Source organism: Betta splendens, chromosome 22 (genome assembly GCF_900634795.4).
Source record: "Betta splendens chromosome 22, fBetSpl5.4, whole genome shotgun sequence".
In the NCBI taxonomy this organism is placed as follows: domain Eukaryota; kingdom Metazoa; phylum Chordata; class Actinopteri; order Anabantiformes; family Osphronemidae; genus Betta; species Betta splendens.
The window spans coordinates 3,341,835-3,357,704 of record NC_040900.2 but is presented as its reverse complement, the minus strand read 5'-3'; the positions used below and the strand labels follow the sequence as shown (position 1 = coordinate 3,357,704).

The 15,870-nt window shown below is 45.3% G+C and overlaps 1 protein-coding gene across 1 annotated transcript; it reads right to left on the bottom strand.

Moving 5' to 3' along the window:
- Positions 1 to 5,788: 5,788 nt before the first annotated feature.
- Positions 5,789 to 12,500, bottom strand: LOC114848038 (homeobox protein SIX6). Its single transcript, XM_029138135.3, has 2 exons — positions 8,422 to 12,500; positions 5,789 to 7,358 (listed from the first exon to the last, which is right to left on the bottom strand). Exons 1-2 carry the CDS (start codon positions 8,991 to 8,993, stop codon positions 7,193 to 7,195), a joined length of 738 nt encoding a protein of 245 aa, XP_028993968.1. The 5' UTR covers positions 8,994 to 12,500; the 3' UTR covers positions 5,789 to 7,192.
- Between the last annotated feature and the right edge of the window lie 3,370 nt (positions 12,501 to 15,870).

Here is a 15,870-nt window from a genome sequence, read left to right as displayed (position 1 = left end):
ATCCTGTCAGAAAATACGTTGATGTGGATGTAAATGTTTTTACTATATCACTGACTGACAGGACTGAGACACAAATGTAAATATTAATTACAAATTGTAGCAAACGTCCTATTAAAAATTAGGTAAAAGTCATGTGTATTGTATTTTAAGTGCAAAATCACTAATTGTAATAAAGATCACAATAAACCTATTATAAAAAAAGAATTTTATATTTTCTTACATACAGTGAATAATGTTCTGTTGTGCATAAGACTCTTGACCTGTAAAAGTACATTATGCATCTCAATAGGACATTTATGGTTTTTACTTCCTGTTGATAAACTAGTTTTTTAGTATAAACAAACACATACCATAAATATAAATGTTTAACCATCCCTCTTTTTTTGTTTGTTTTTAGATGTAGACAAATAATTGACTGCAAGCCGGCAGATTTTGATCAAAATTGGGATAAAGACTATATGAAAATTAGATTTCACAACAAAATGTTTTCACTAGCTTTGTGAACTACAACAATAGAAGACATTTCTGCTGCAGCTCTGATTCTGTGCCTCTGTGACTTACAGTGTAATAGGTGCAGAATCAAATCAGTGAGAAAAATGTAGAAAACCTGCAACAAGCAGCCTGTTTAATAATGTTATGGTTTATGAAGCCATAACTGGAAGGAACTAAAAACGCAGGTTCGCGAATGCGAGCAGCACAAATGAGTTGTTGTTCAAATGCTTGGGCGAGTTGAAGGGCAGGCGAGGGACTCGCTTCAGGTTCATGCTACGAGCCAGAAGCTCGACACAGAACGGCTCAAGGTGCTGAACTTAAACTTGGCGACAGCTGCAGAAACTGGAGCCCAGCGGTTTAAATATAGACCCTTAAAATCCAACCGATGACCTTGCCCTGCCTCGACACTTTCTTACACATGTACATTAACACTCGGCTCTCAGTAATGCTGTATTCTCATTTACACTTCAGTCCAAACTTACGCTTACCTTGTCGTGTATGTACAGTTGGTTTTTATATGTTTACTGTGAAAAACCCACCGTCAATAGGACCTTTAACACTTTCACATTAAGGTAAGGCCTGAGAACATGTTCTAGATGGAACTTTATTGTTTTTTGGTTGAAACGTACTAATATTTTTATTTATTTTATCAAAGCAATGATCAGACGTGTCGACTGCGACTCTTCGTTGGACGTGTTTGACTTTCTCCTGGTGCAGAGAAGCTGCAGAACTCGGAGGCTTCGTCCTGCGGGTTTTTGTGCTCTTCACCGTGGCTTGTGTGCGCCCTCTAGCGTCCACGGTGTAGTACTACACTTACAGCCTCTCCCTCACGCGCGCACGCGCTCACACAGGCAGGCAGGCAGGCAGGCAGGCACACACACACACACACACACACACACACACACACACACACACACACACACACACACACACACACACACAACCAGAGGCGCTGTGTACAAGTTCACATTTCAGAACTATGAGTGGAGCTTGTTCTTATTGTTGATTTTAAAATGTTCCATTAAAGAGTCAGTGACTTTTCCACAGCAGTTGAGTAACGTCTGACACCACACGTGTGCATTCGCGTTACGTGGTTTCAGTGGCTGTTTTTTTTTCTGGTCACTGCCTCCATCTAGTGGACAAACGACTACGAGACACCTGTGACCTTTTGCTCAAACTGGTGAACTGAGGTTTATGCTCCTGGAAACGCAGCCGAACCTCGACAGGACAGAACCCTGTGTTAATGGCAGACGAGGAGCTAATTAAAACAAAGAACGCAGTCGAATTGTTTGAAGCTGCAGAACTGGACAGACGGCAGATAAGTCACATTTCCCGGGTACTTGAACGCCGCAGCATCTCTCCGCGTTCAGACCGGCCACGTAGTCGCCTCTTTTGTCTGCGTTACGTGGCGCAGAGCAGCAGTCGGACTGAGCTCGGAGCGACGCGTGGACTCGACTGATTGATCGGTCGGCTCCCACTCAAATGCATGAAAGCAGAACTAAACCGGGTCAATCGATGGCCGCTGGACGACGAACCGGAGCGTCTCCGGAAGTTAAGGCCTGCAGGAGCGCAGCGCAGGAGCGGGTCCAGTGTGATCGATGGCTGGAAATGAGTCGCATCAGACTTGGAGGAGCTGGTGCCGCCCACAGCTCGTCTGGGTGGGAGACTGCACGTAGGTGCCCGTACAGCTTCAAAGTGGGTCTAACTATGTGGACACCTTGGCGTCCGTGCTCTCGTGTTCCCTTTCTCTGCGATGGGCCTGATGCTGTTTTGCTTGGACCGCTGTAGTGCTAATTAGACGCAGAAGTGGAGTTTCGAGTTTGACGTCTTCTCAGAGGACGTGGAAACTATGATCTGCATTCAAATGACAGGTTTGACAGTATATTTAGGTGCCCAGATGCTTTTGGCTGGGTGTCTAATTGTACATGTACAAATGACCAAGAAAGCTTTTACCCACAGAAAAGAAAGCACTACAAAAGTCAAAGCCATAGTAACACATACCCAGAATATAGCAATGAGATCACAGAGACCTGATAAATTCTACAGATCATGAATAAACTGAAGTCCTGCAGGTGCAGAGTCTCTGTCCGTGGTGCTGAAAGGATGCTGCTGCCGTGAAAATAGATCTAATAACTAAACCCGGTCAAACGTCTATGGAATATAATTATCTCTTTATGAATGTTAAATATTAAACAATATGCATTATACTAATTTTAACTGAAGACGCTGCTGTTTAGCTGTCTCGTTTATGAGAAATTAATTATTTCAAAGACATGGGGAGGAATATATGTTCCACGATATAAGATAATCCTACTATCTTCCTAAAAACGTGTAACTTTCTTGTTGTTGTTTTGGTTAAGATTTTGTTTATTTAAAATAAAATATATGTTTGTTTGTTGTCAATAAAAATGGAAAACAATTGAATTAGGGCTATTTGTTTTTTACAATTTGTGAAACCATCAACAAAGACACATGTGAGTCTTAAGCTTGAATTGAAACGATAAAAAAAACTGTGCTATGGATTACAACAGTCACATGCATGTACGGGTTCACCACCACCAAGGGGCGCCACAGACACGCGGTTTGAAGTTGAGCGTTTTCAGAAAATGAACCAGTTTTTCACTGTAAATCGAGTTGTATTTTTTGAACAGGCGGACCTTTAAACGGGAAGGAAAACATCGACACTGTGACAATAAGACGGGACAAAATGCACAAAAAACCCAAATAGCTGTATCTCCAAGGCTGGGAAACACTGAGCGGGTTGTAGCCAATATTTTTGACATAAACGCACCTTTTCAGAATGAGTGGATAGAAAAACACCGCGGGTGATCTCGTTGGACCTCAGAGGAAAATAGTCCATTTTAATGGTACATTTTTAGAAGATCACCCTCTGCTTTAACCTTGTAAACAACAAGTGGTAGGCGTGAAAAAAAAGTTGTTGGAGTGCGGACGGGAAAGAGAGTGGTTGGGATGAAAAAATAAGAGGTTGGAGGACAAAAGGCCTGCTGAAAAGAACAAGTTTCCCCTGCTGAGCGACCTCGACCTTCAGGAGGCGTGCTGAGAGCGAAAATGTGACAGAATGACAGTATCAGTGAACCTGCCCTCTGCTGCTGCACCCCAGTTTATTATTATTATTATTATTATTATTATTATTATTATTATTATTATTATTATTATTATTATTATTATTATTATTATTATTATTATTATTATTCCTTATTAAAAGTTGCATGGTCACTTTATTATACATTTGAAAACTGACGTCCTATAACTTGTTGACTTTTTGACTCTGTGTGTCAGTGTTTGTTCATATTTGTTTATTTATGAGGTCACGCCGTGCCGTTGCCCTGCACTGCATAATGCTGAGGCGTTACAGACCTCTGAATGAAGCACCAACCAGCGCAACGCAGTGACCTCAGAGATAAATATGCAAATGAAACGCTTCTAGAGTGTCAACAACGTAGCACCGAAGTTACGTTGAAATAGGCTTTAAAGCTCTAAGCGACTCTAAGAGCAAGCAGATATTTAGCCTGAGACTGTAACGAGTGGCGCTGACAGGTACGTTTGTTCTTTATCAAGTGACTTAATTGTAGTTAGTTACATTCTGCCACTAAAGGCTCACAGGATAAAAGCAGACATCCTGAATAATACAGTAAATTGTTGGATATCCTGGATTATAATAAACGTATGGATGCAGCAGGTCTGAAAGGCCGTCATTTGGGAACGAGGCTGATGTGGCCGAGATGTTAATTTAATCCAATGAACCAAATTGTAGAAATGATGGGACTGCGGTTACTTTGCCACATTTGAACATGTTGCCAGGAAGCAGGTGTTTGAGGCGTCCCCTGAATACGTGAGCCCCTCAGAGCTACGTCCTTCAGCAGCAGCAACATTCATTTTATGGCTGTGGCCATTTTGATCATCTCGCAACAAACGAGCAGCTTGTGACGGATAAAACAGAGCCACGGCGAGAGGGCCCGAAGCTATAGGTTAAAACAAACACAGCAGACTGTTAACGAGAACAACCCACGTTCACCTCCGGTTTGTTTTACCACCAGACATCTCTAAAAACAGGCCTCAGTGCTGATGGATCCTCTCAGATAAACACGTGTGTAGCGTAAAGTCATGTTTTTAATCCAAGCTGATTTTCCCATTTTCTCACCAGTAATTGTGTTTTATGAAATAATACCCAGCACCCGCCGCGATCTTGGAGACATAGGTAGTCGTATTATAGCAGGGAAATGAGGCCGATTACATAGCTTTCATGCATTTATTCTGACAAAATATAGCGCTTTGGAGAGTCTGCACACTGAACGATGTTGACAAAGTTAGTCACAACAAAGACGCGCTGTATAGTCAAGGCTGCAGCTCGCCCTTCCGCACGTATCACAAGCCAAGCTGAAAGAGACTCCTTACGCAAGTTAACAGCACTTATCCAACAGCCCCTTAACTTGTCAACACGCTGAGCAGCTCAAACACCTGCAAACATTCAAACACGCTATATATTAATATTCTGCCACACCGTCAAAAAAACACAATAAAAAAATAAACCGCACTCATGTCTATGAGCGCTACGCGACCGTATGAAACAACTACTGAAGCGTAACCAATGCGTGCCTATGAGCAGGCTACTACACGTCCGGACACAATCAACTGGTAATTAAATCCTTTTAACGGGCCAAGCCGGGAGCTCGCGCCGGGGCGCGCGTCCGCACGCACGCGCACTCGGAGAAGTTGTGATTTCCGCGGCCCAGACTACCTTCACAGGAGGCTTTTCTCTCGGAGAGGGACCCGCGGTCGCTTCCCGCACAAAGCAGCGGCGGGGCCCCCTTTGTGCGCGCGGGGACCCCAGACCCATCATTAGCACTGATTACCGCTGACCAGTTTGACAACCTTATTGACTGCGAAAAAGACTTTTTCATCCAGTCCCCCGGTCGTCCTCGTTTTCAATTGAAACGGAAATATTCTGCCATTTTGTCTCTGTGGTTTGAAAGAAGAGCAGCAAAAAATGAAAAAAGAGAAAGCCCCCAGCCCCATTTATTTCCATTCACTTGTTTCCCCTCTCTGTGTCGCTCTGTAGAGGTTTAGCTTCTGCGTTGTTCAAGCTGAAAGGCTTTTGTCTGTTTCAGAAGTTACTGTAGACTAATTAAGTGTAAAGTGCAGGAAACCAGGTGTCTGTCTCTCACTCAGCTTTAACTTCCGCTCTAATCTGCCTTTCCTCACTTTGCCCCTGTAACTATTGGTAACAGGAGTTGACGTTTATTTAGGCTAAAATGCAACATGCATGTAAATATGCTGATTTATACATAGTTTAATATACAACAGGGTTATATATAATGTGTTGCTCAAGGTGATAAATAACCTGCTTCGCTTCTTGGCAGAAGGTTAACACAACGTTACCCATTGTACATCATCGGAAGCAGCAATATAGTGTAAATATGTTGGTATTTTAGTAAAGCATTGAAGACTGTGGCCAATTAAAATTAAACCAATGGCTGCTTTGTTCAAACAGACATATTTTCTATTAGTAACATAATATTCGATACGTGCATTGATGCCACACTAATGCTGGAATTTAACACCATATTGCAAAAATGTAGCCTTAAAAAAGTCAAAAGGTCTGCTGCTAGTTTATGTCCATTTAAACAATGCATCGCATTTAATTCAGTGCACTGAATTAAAGGCTGATCACGGAAATAAAGCCTGCGTGCCTTGGGAAAATGGACACTTGCACGTTGAAAGAAGCCCGTTTCTGTATTGTGTACGGCCACTACTACAGTCTGCTGTGTTTTGATCTCTATGATCTCTCTTGCAGATCATCCGGGTTACTGAGCCGGCCTCTCGGTGACCTCTCGCTGTCACCCTGCATTACTGGACGCAGAGCATGTTGGCCAATTAGGCCTCGCTCTAAAACGTGTCAGGGAACACGGCACAGTGGCGTTAAAGCCACTAGAAAAGTTTCCCCTTCACCAAAACAGCCCAGAGGATTTTATAGAGCCGTAAATATCGATGTTTTCCAATTTTATTAATCGCTGTGTGTTTTGGTCACATCACAATTAAAGAAAAATAAGACTAAACTTTAAAGTATCTTGATCAACAATTATTTTATTAAGTTATCTTTACTTTTTTTTTTCTTTTACTGAAACACATTTTCACTAAAGCGCGCATGCTCAACAGGTTCACCTGTGTACAAGGTAAGTATTAAAAACACCAAGCAAATGAATATGAAATTCGAAGAGACAGAGCAGATCGTTTTAAATAGGCAAATAAACATTATTTATAAAACTTTGAAAGTAAAGTAAAAATATCACAGTTCTTTTCCCCACATGAAACACCCACAGAGAACAGCGGGTCAGGCGCTCGGGTGCCTTTATCCCTCGGTCCTCGATTTTTTTTGTTGTTGTTGTTTTATTACCGTTTCGTGTCGGGGCGTTGGTTCATTAGTCCGTCAAATGATGTTTCGTCCGTATTAAGTTCTGTTATCCACGCGTGGGTAGAACGCAAACAAAAGTATAGGCCTAAAAGGATAAGGGCGGGCAGTCCGCCGAAGATCAGATCCCCTCATGTTTTGGCAGCCGTCAAACATCAGTGTGTGTGTATGTGTTGCTTTTTAACTCAACGCAGGCACTATGACTTGTTTTATTAGATTGTCTTTCACTCGTATCCTTATTTTAATTCATCAACACCCTCGATCTGCCCGTCAGATATCACATTCACTGTCGCTGGAGGTGATGGAGATGGCCGAGGCGGCTGCTTTGCTGGACAAACTCGCCTCCGGGCTGGACGAGTTCCCGAGGCGGTCCACGGTGCCGTCCTCGTCCGCCAGGGAGCGAACCGAGCCCCCGGACAGAACCTGCTGCTGGAGCCTGGAGAGGACACGGAGAGACGGGGCAACGTGAGGCGCAGGACGTCTGGTGGCGTCAGTAAATCCACAAACCCCAAAAGAATATTTTACACGATGCGACTGCAAAGAGCATCTGGACGTCATCGTATTTTATACATTACTTTTATGCTGTTTGTAAAAAGCCTAAAAACAATCAAGGTGTTGGTGTTGATATTTAATATTTTTACACGCTCTTAAAAAATCCGGTATGTTTGCACAATATTTAAAACTAGCTCTTAAAATAAAAACGAATATCTTTGTTATGCCTATTTTTTATGTTTTATTACACGCATGAGAGGTTTATATTACCAGTATAGCCCCAGTTGAACCATTAAATACCGCCGTTACACGAATATCTCCCGTATCAACGTACAACCCGCTGCCCATTGTAAAATAACGGCTATTTTAGCTTCAGCAGTTTGACCTCGTCTCGCGCTGCAGTAGCCTCGGCCTTTCAACACCTCGACTACAGCTGGAACAGTCAATTTCACCGCATTATCCTCTAAAGCACATTTTGACTTATTATTATTATGGAGCCGGTGACGCGCTGGACGGCATCAACAGTCGAATATGAAGAAAATAACACATTACACAACATTTAAGATAATGAACGTGCGTATGGTGTTAATCCTGTTCAAAATAACAAGTAGATCAGTTCATTTACAGTAGACTTTGTTCTCCCAATGAGCAAAAATTATATAAAAATTGAAGACGTATATTATTTATTTAACTGTCACCGGTGACGTCTCTTTCTGTAATCTATATTATTTTATTAAACCATGAACTATAATTTAATCAAACATATATATATAATAATTAACACTGTCGCTGATTTGCGTCTTAAGATGCAATTTCTGATCTAATATCTAGAGAATTCATGACGAATGAACGGCGTACAGCGGCGTGTGCCACGGCCTGTTCCGCTGTTTTTTGGCCACTAACGCTGTATTAAATCACATGGTGGATACAAAGAATCGCAAAACACTCCTTTGTTTTTGGTGACAGGTAACGTGATCGAAAGCATCAATAGGACGCGCGAGGCTCACCTGTTCTTCGCAGCCGCAGCTCTGTCTCTTTGTCTGCGGTTTTTGAACCAGTTTCCTACTTGTGTGGGTGTTAGTCCGGTAGCTTGTGCAAGCTCCCTCTTTTTACTGGGGTTCGGATATGGATCCTGCAAATACCATTCTCTTAACAAGTGCCGGGTTCGCTCCTTGAAGCAGTGGGTCTTCTGCTCGCCATCCCAGATGGTTCTGGGGAGGGGGAACTTCTTGCGCACGCGGTATTTGTCCACCGGCCCCAGCGGGCGTCCGCGCAGCTTCTCAGCCTCCTGATAGTGCGCTTCGAGCCACAGCGCCTGCAGCTTTGTGTGGGATTCTTTGGTGAACTTGTGGTTCTCCAGGATGTGGTAGAGTTCGCGGAAATTGCCCGTGTGGAAGGCGACGACGGCGCGGGCCCTCAGCACCGACTCGTTCTTGTTGAGGACCTCGCAGGCCGCGGGCGCGACGGGCAGCGACCAGAGGAAGCGGCCGAGGCGCTCGACGTCCCCGCTCTCCTCCAGAGTCTCGCAGACCCCGGCGACCTGCTGGGGGCTGAAATTCAAGATGGGCAGCTGAAACATGGAGGCTTCTCCTGTGTTTCCCTCTCCCCCTCCTTTCTCCTGTCTCTTTCTCTCCCGCTCGTCGGGTGCTCCGCGTCTTGTTGCCGCGCGCCGACGCAATCCAAGACGCCCAAAGAGACGAGGCAATCCCAAAGTTACCAAACCAATCGCCTGAGCAGCCGTGAAAAACAAACAGTAGACGCCTCGGAGGTGGAACGATGCTGCGTGGGGACCGGCTACCGCATCCTCGGGCTGTGGAACTTGACAGGCAACTGGCTGACGGCGCGAGACAATTAAAGCCGGAGCGAAGTATTTTTCAAGATACGCTGAGATTCAAAGTAGGAAAGAATTAAAGCCGGAGCCGAGGTGTATTTTTTAAGGAGGGAGAAAAAGACAGTCAAACCCCCTCCGATGATTTCCTATTGGACTTGGCAGATTGGCTGCACGGTTGCCATGGATGCACGTCAATCACTGTCAAGTTCGACCAATCAGGCGGAAAAGAGAACTCGGCGCCTCCCTTTTCAAAAATAATATAAACATTTTGACCTTTTTGCTTCGTGTCTTCAAATGTTTAGCAGCCCCGTCGTGCTTCCCGAACACCCCGCGCCTTTGTGCGGCGTTGAAGAAAGACTCTTCAGTCCATATAGTGAAGTGCCTAAGCAGCAAAACACGCTCAGCTCAGTCTCCCTTCAGAGCCCTTGAAATAAATGGCTTTGCACAGCAAAATGACACATCCCCGCTGACTACAGGCTACATGCGCTGCCCTGAGGTCAGTAGATAATATTAGATATTATTCTACACTGTTGTTTTTTATACAGTCTTTAGTTTAGCCCAGAAAATGTTTTTATAGTCACCTCACTTATATTTTCAATCCATACCGCAGCCTATAATGCTCTTATAATATTAAGCTACTGTATCATAAACCCATACTCCTTATATGTATACGTCTCAGTTTAAAAAATAGATTGGATTTGGATAATTCATTTGCTATATTCGGATAATATTAATATTCTTACTTGAAGTCTGAAAAAATATAGAAATCGATTTAAAACGGTCAGTGCAGTTTAATGAAAAACTTCAAAAGGCGTTAAAAGGGTTTTTAAGCTCACAGCATCATTGGTGGTTAATCATAAGTTATGTTGTAATGCACTGCTTTTGCTCGCAAGATTATTTTGATATATATATTGTTTGTTTTTTCTAAAACACAGGCTGCTTGCTGTTAGATTGGCAGTTGTTTGTGTGCGTGTGTGTGTGCGCGTGTGATGGTGAGCTCTGCACACTGAGGCTCGTACAGCAGCTTAAATTTACAGCGTGGTCGAGTCGTCGGCAGCAGCGGGAGGGAGGCTGCTTCCACACTGTAAAGGCTGTAAAACATAGCAGGGGACAAACGCTATATTTGTGTATATAGGATTATCGCGGCCCTGCCAGGCTACTCGGCTTTAGTATCAGACACACTCCGTTTTGTGCACAGGCTGATTTAGTAAATAAGAGGGCGGATAGATAGCGCAGATGGTTTGAAGTGTCGGGTCAGATTATTTCATGGCTGGATACAGTAGTAAAGTTCATTCTGACGGAAAAGCCTGATATTATTTTCACACACACACACATACATACATGCACGCACGCACGCACAGAGACGCGCCACTCTCCCCCCGCCCCTCTTTACGCACACGCACGGACGCACACACTGCGCACACTCGAGCTGAATCCCCCTCGGGCTCTTTTTGCATGAATTATAGACTCTTGATGCGGGGTTATGAAATGCCTTCTGCACAGGAAGCTGTTCATTTCTGCTGGTTTGCTGAAGACCTCATCATAATTTAAAGCGGAGAAAAATCTTCATAATCAAGCGTTTGCGCGTCATCACTTTATGTTGATGGAGGATTTGTGCTTCGCTTATTAGAAACCGGCCTGATTACACAAATAAATAGGTCGCATTGTTTTTTCTAATTAAACTGCCAATATAGCAAAAAAAAGAAAATAACAAGTAAAAGAGCAATGAGCAGATTAAGACGTCGGTCATTCACTCGCATTATGAACACCAATAGATAAACATGGGTAAATAAAGGATAAGACCTCCTGATCAGCCGTGCATGTAAATTGTAAGGGCGACCGACAAGGTGCTGCTTTGAAATATTTATCCGCTTGTAAATATTTCATTTCTGCAGGCTGCTCGTCCCAAACTAAATTTACAAGGCCTGCAATACTTTGCTTTTTTTCAAAGACGCGCACATCAATAAAATATAGGCAGGTCTTGGATCTCTTAAACGGAGGGATGGAAATAACAATTGTAGACTATGCTCTGTAAGCAACACGTCTAGCTCATGGGCGCGCGTGAAATATTGATAATATGAAAAGGGGGTCTGGACACGGTTTTTCCCCTCATGGTCAATTCATGTTTTAGGCTCATGGCAGCAGTCTTCGGGTAATAATTCCGTGGACACCGGCGCAACGACACTGGATTCACTGTAACGCGCTATTTCATTGCTGTGTTCTTGCGACTTTACCGTTTTGCTATATGAAATACCAAACGTCATCTGTGTTGTACATCAGAAGCTATAGTGTGTAACCTGTACGCGCTGTGTGACTGTGGCAGGAGCTCCCGGGCCTCCTGACACCAATATCTCCGCACATTGCGCACGGCCACACACTGGATCTCATTCAACCACGTCTGCTTTTTTTGTTCATTCATTTCACAGATCCCACTTCCATCTCTGCACCCAATATGCGACACAAAACCGCTTTGACGCACTTACAGAGGGTCATATTTCACATCACACATTTTTACATATTCAATACAGAGCACCGCATTTATTTCTGTGTGGACTAACGTGAAGTATCCTTCTGGAGGTTAGATGGAAGCGATTCAAACCCAGAGAAGGGAAATGTGGGGGGTGGGCAAAATAATAGTAACACCTGACATCATCCTTCAATTCCACAGCCACCTGCAAGCTCCGTTTGATCATATGATCATGTGATTGACAGCTCCAGCTGCTAAATTAATCCTTTAAAATTAATATTAAGCCCCAGACGTGATGCACCACCAACCAGTTTGCAATAAGAAGTCCATTTACTATGTGCACTCATTAGCATGGAGCTGGAGAGTAGCTGACTCTGGGCAGAGGGAGGGAAGGGGTGGGGAACGGTTACATGTGAACAGGCTGGAAATGACCCAGATTCCCTTGGATCACTGGAGCAGACGAGACACTATAAGAGCCTGTCACCAACAGCCGTGCTGCTACTGCCCCACGCAGCACCTTGCTCTGCATCCGTCTGCCTGTTGTCCGTGTTCGTACGCACATGTGTGCACTGGTACACGCCAAGGTGGATGGTAAACACATATTACTGCACGTGTCTGTGGAGACGAGGGGTAGTGACGGCAACCAGCGATGCTGCGCTAGCCCACGCTAGCTCACGCTAGCCCACGCTAGCTCACGCTAGCCCACGCTGGCCCACGCTGGCCCACGCTGGCCCACGCTAGCCCACGCTGGCCCACGCTAGCCCACGCTAGCCCACGCTGGCCCACGCTAGCCCACGCTAGCCCACGCTAGCCCACGCTAGCCCACGCTGGCCCGCGCTGCTCGTTGCCTGCAGTGGGCGTTTCGCTTCGCCGTTGTAGGACAGACTGTTTTAACTCGCAGTCATCTGTCCCAGCGCAGGATTAACTTTCCAATTAAGATATCATGTCAGCAACACTGCGCGTAACCTCCGCGTGACCCTGGGTGCATCCACAGGCCGGGCCCGGGCAGCGGGACTTAGAGGGAAGTCACTTCGCTCGTACGCGCCCCGTGTCAGGAGGGTTAATCCAAAGCTCTCGCGGAGCTGCTCTCTCAGACCCATTTGCCCCCGGGGCGGCACTCGCTCCCAACGCTGCGTTTAATCTGTGGATTTGTGGTAACGGAGAAGACTTCTTATCCGCTGACCCATTGGCCCCTAGTGTACGTAATCCAGTGTGTTCCAGTCACACAGCCCTGCTGACATGGGCGGAGGAGCCGACGCACTGCAGCAGCCAGCGTGGGGCCACACAGTCTGCTCCGGCCTGACACAAATACTCCTCCCCCAGCTTTTGTTTCATAAGTCTTACAGCACCCAGCGCAGCCGGCCCTCTGCTCTTCCCATCACTGCATCCGCTGTATGACCTCACATCCACCGCCGCCATTTACGTTCCACGACGGCAGCGTGGAACATTCACGCTGGAGAGCATGTTCTCAATGCTCCGATGAAAAGACTCATTTTACCAACAGATCAGAGCACGACTTGCGCTGCGCGTCCAGACAAAAGCAGCGGCGCCACTACGGCTCCGTCAAAGGGCTCCGTCGAGGCGCACGTCCCTTCGGCGCTCAGACTCATTGTGGAAAGCGACTCGCAGCACAAAAGTGAGAACCTATGCATCAAAAGGTTTCGCTGAAGCTCTGTTTCATTTTCTCCACTGATCGCAAATAAAAGTGAGCGAACTACATTTGGCTGTTGTCAACAAACAATACATAGAAAGCGAACCTCTAATCCTTGACAGAAAGCCATTAGGAATACCTTGAAACCTACTTTCAAAGACATGTTATAGAGTGCATACAATTATTACATCCATTCCACTCTTGAATGCAGCCAATTTCTGTCCAGATAAAGGGATAAATCAAACTAAAGTGCATGTTGCACACTGCCCTGTGATATATTACCTATGTGTTTGTGCAATAAGCAGCGTAATAAGGAGCAGGAATTACAAATGAATAAATGCACGGCACAGGGACGACAGTGTGGCTGTGAGGCAGCATTTTACTGTTTAAGACAGAATCGCAATCTGGTAATTATGGAGAGCAAATTGTCTTAACACGGAATATGTTGATGCTTGAAATTTAAACTGACGTTTTGACGCAGCTATAGAAAAACAAAATGTTGGGTTCATTCTGTCACTTAATATCTACATTTCAGCATAACATTCTTAATATAATCCAGGTCTAAGACTATTATAAGATTATAAGAACATTTTAAGAGCAAGTGTTTTCAGTTATTCAGTGAATGCGAACCACGTTTGTTGTCTGGTGTCTTGAATCTGCCTGGAAATTCTCATTAACCACCGTGTTTCTCACTAGTCGAGTCCGCGGTCGCCCACAGAGCATCTGAGCACCCTCAGCCTCCGCAGAAGCCTCCTCTCCGAACAGAAAAAAAGGAAAAAAGCCCGCTCATGTCAGAGGATCTTGACGACACCCAAAGGTGACAGGAGTCAAAACTCATCACGGTCAGGAGGTCCTCTGGCGCCACAGAGCTACATGATGCGTGAGTCGGGGCACAGGTCACGGCGCTGCGGCCGCGCCGCCTGGGCCTCACCTCCACTTCACATTGTCCAACAGCCCCTGCTCCTGCGCTCTGCGCCCCAACACACGCGCACATGACTGTCAATAAATGTCTCTTCTAGCAACAGACTTTGCTCTTTTGTCTGCACTATGGCAGCTTTTCATGTGACCTTTCCCAAAGTCTCTTTAGGATGTGTGACTTAATGCGTTGTACGTGAGTAAGATGCTTGCACGACAAATGAACAGCTACAAATAATGCATTTGTTTGTAGATGGGACGATAACTACATCTTCAGGCAACTGGACAGAAACGAACCTCAGCTGAGGGAACAGAGTCCTGCAGCTCCTTCAGCAGCAGCTTCACTCTGAGCTCAGGATGACTTAGTAGTAAATGGTTCACTCATCACTGTGCTACTCTCCTTTGAGATAGGGATCAAAAGAGGCTCCTGTAAGCTGATTAGATCCCAGAGAACAGGACGCTTTCTCAGCTCTGCGGTTCAGTTAGTGCCAGCCAGCGATGAGCAGCAATTTATCAGCTTCAGTCCGAGTAGTTTCCACTTAGATTCTCCACAAAACCAATAATGAATTATAAATATTCATAATTATATGAAATAAATCCTACTAGTGATGATTTTATACATTTATATTATTTGCAAAACACAAGATTATGGCTTTTTGCAGATGTAGCATTAGCTAATATTAATAATTTGCTCATCAATGGCAAACAGAGCTCCACCTCGGACGGAGGAGCTGCTGCTACTGGGAGGCCAGGGATATCCTGGGTTTCTGAACTCCTGTGTCTGTCAGCTGTGCTTTATTGATGGCTTATGTCAAATGCCATTCTGACAGAGCTCATTAGGATAAAGGGAGTCATCTAGGTAGAGGCAGGAGAAGGCAGAGCTGGCGAACTGCCTGATCACTGTGTGCACAGAGCTCGCCACTGTACCTAGAGGGTGATGCCTGTGACAGCGGTTAGCTACCAGCGCTATCTGTGTGTGTGTGTGTGTGTGTGTGTGTGTGTGTGTGTGTGTGTGTGTGTGTGTGTGCAGGGAGGGATGAGGGACGCCCATGAGAAAGTATGTGTATGTGTTCATGTCATTGCACAAGTTACCCGGTGTCACTGAGCAGGTCCTCTGCCTGATGCCCCGACTCCAAGCGCAACTGACAGACTGAGAGTCATCTCGCTTTTGCCACTCACACGTACTCAAATATTTATCTGCGCAGGAGCCCTCTCAGTGAACTGCGTGGCATCAGCAGTCTTGCGCTGCAAGGACAAGGCCCTGTGGAGACTTGGAAGACCTTGAGAAGATGAGTCAAATGATTTCCTCACTGGTCCCCTGCTCTTCTCTGTCTCAGTGGCAGAACCATTGAACGCTTGCACATAAGAGGCGACGCGATCGCCTTGCATCTGCAGTAGGACTTCAACATCCCCGTGATAGTGATAGTGATCCACAGCAGCCCCGCATGCTACGCTAAACAGCCCAGTCCACGCACATTACGCTGACGGCTGCTGATGAGCTCAGCTTGTTATGAGACGTCCTAATATACAGATTAAAAATGAATGTTGGGAGGGAGAGGAGAGAGGCGCTCTGGGTGCCGCTGCCGGGGAAC

Bases quoted from the DNA above. Each gene is read 5' to 3' on its own strand.
- LOC114848038 (XM_029138135.3), bottom strand. From the start codon at position 8,993: ATGTTTCAGCTGCCCATCTTGAATTTCAGCCCCCAGCAGGTCGCCGGG. The intron at 7,359-8,421 runs GTGAGCCTCGCG...TGTCCTCTCCAG, and splicing joins GCTGCGGCTGCGAAGAACAG to GCTCCAGCAGCAGGTTCTGT.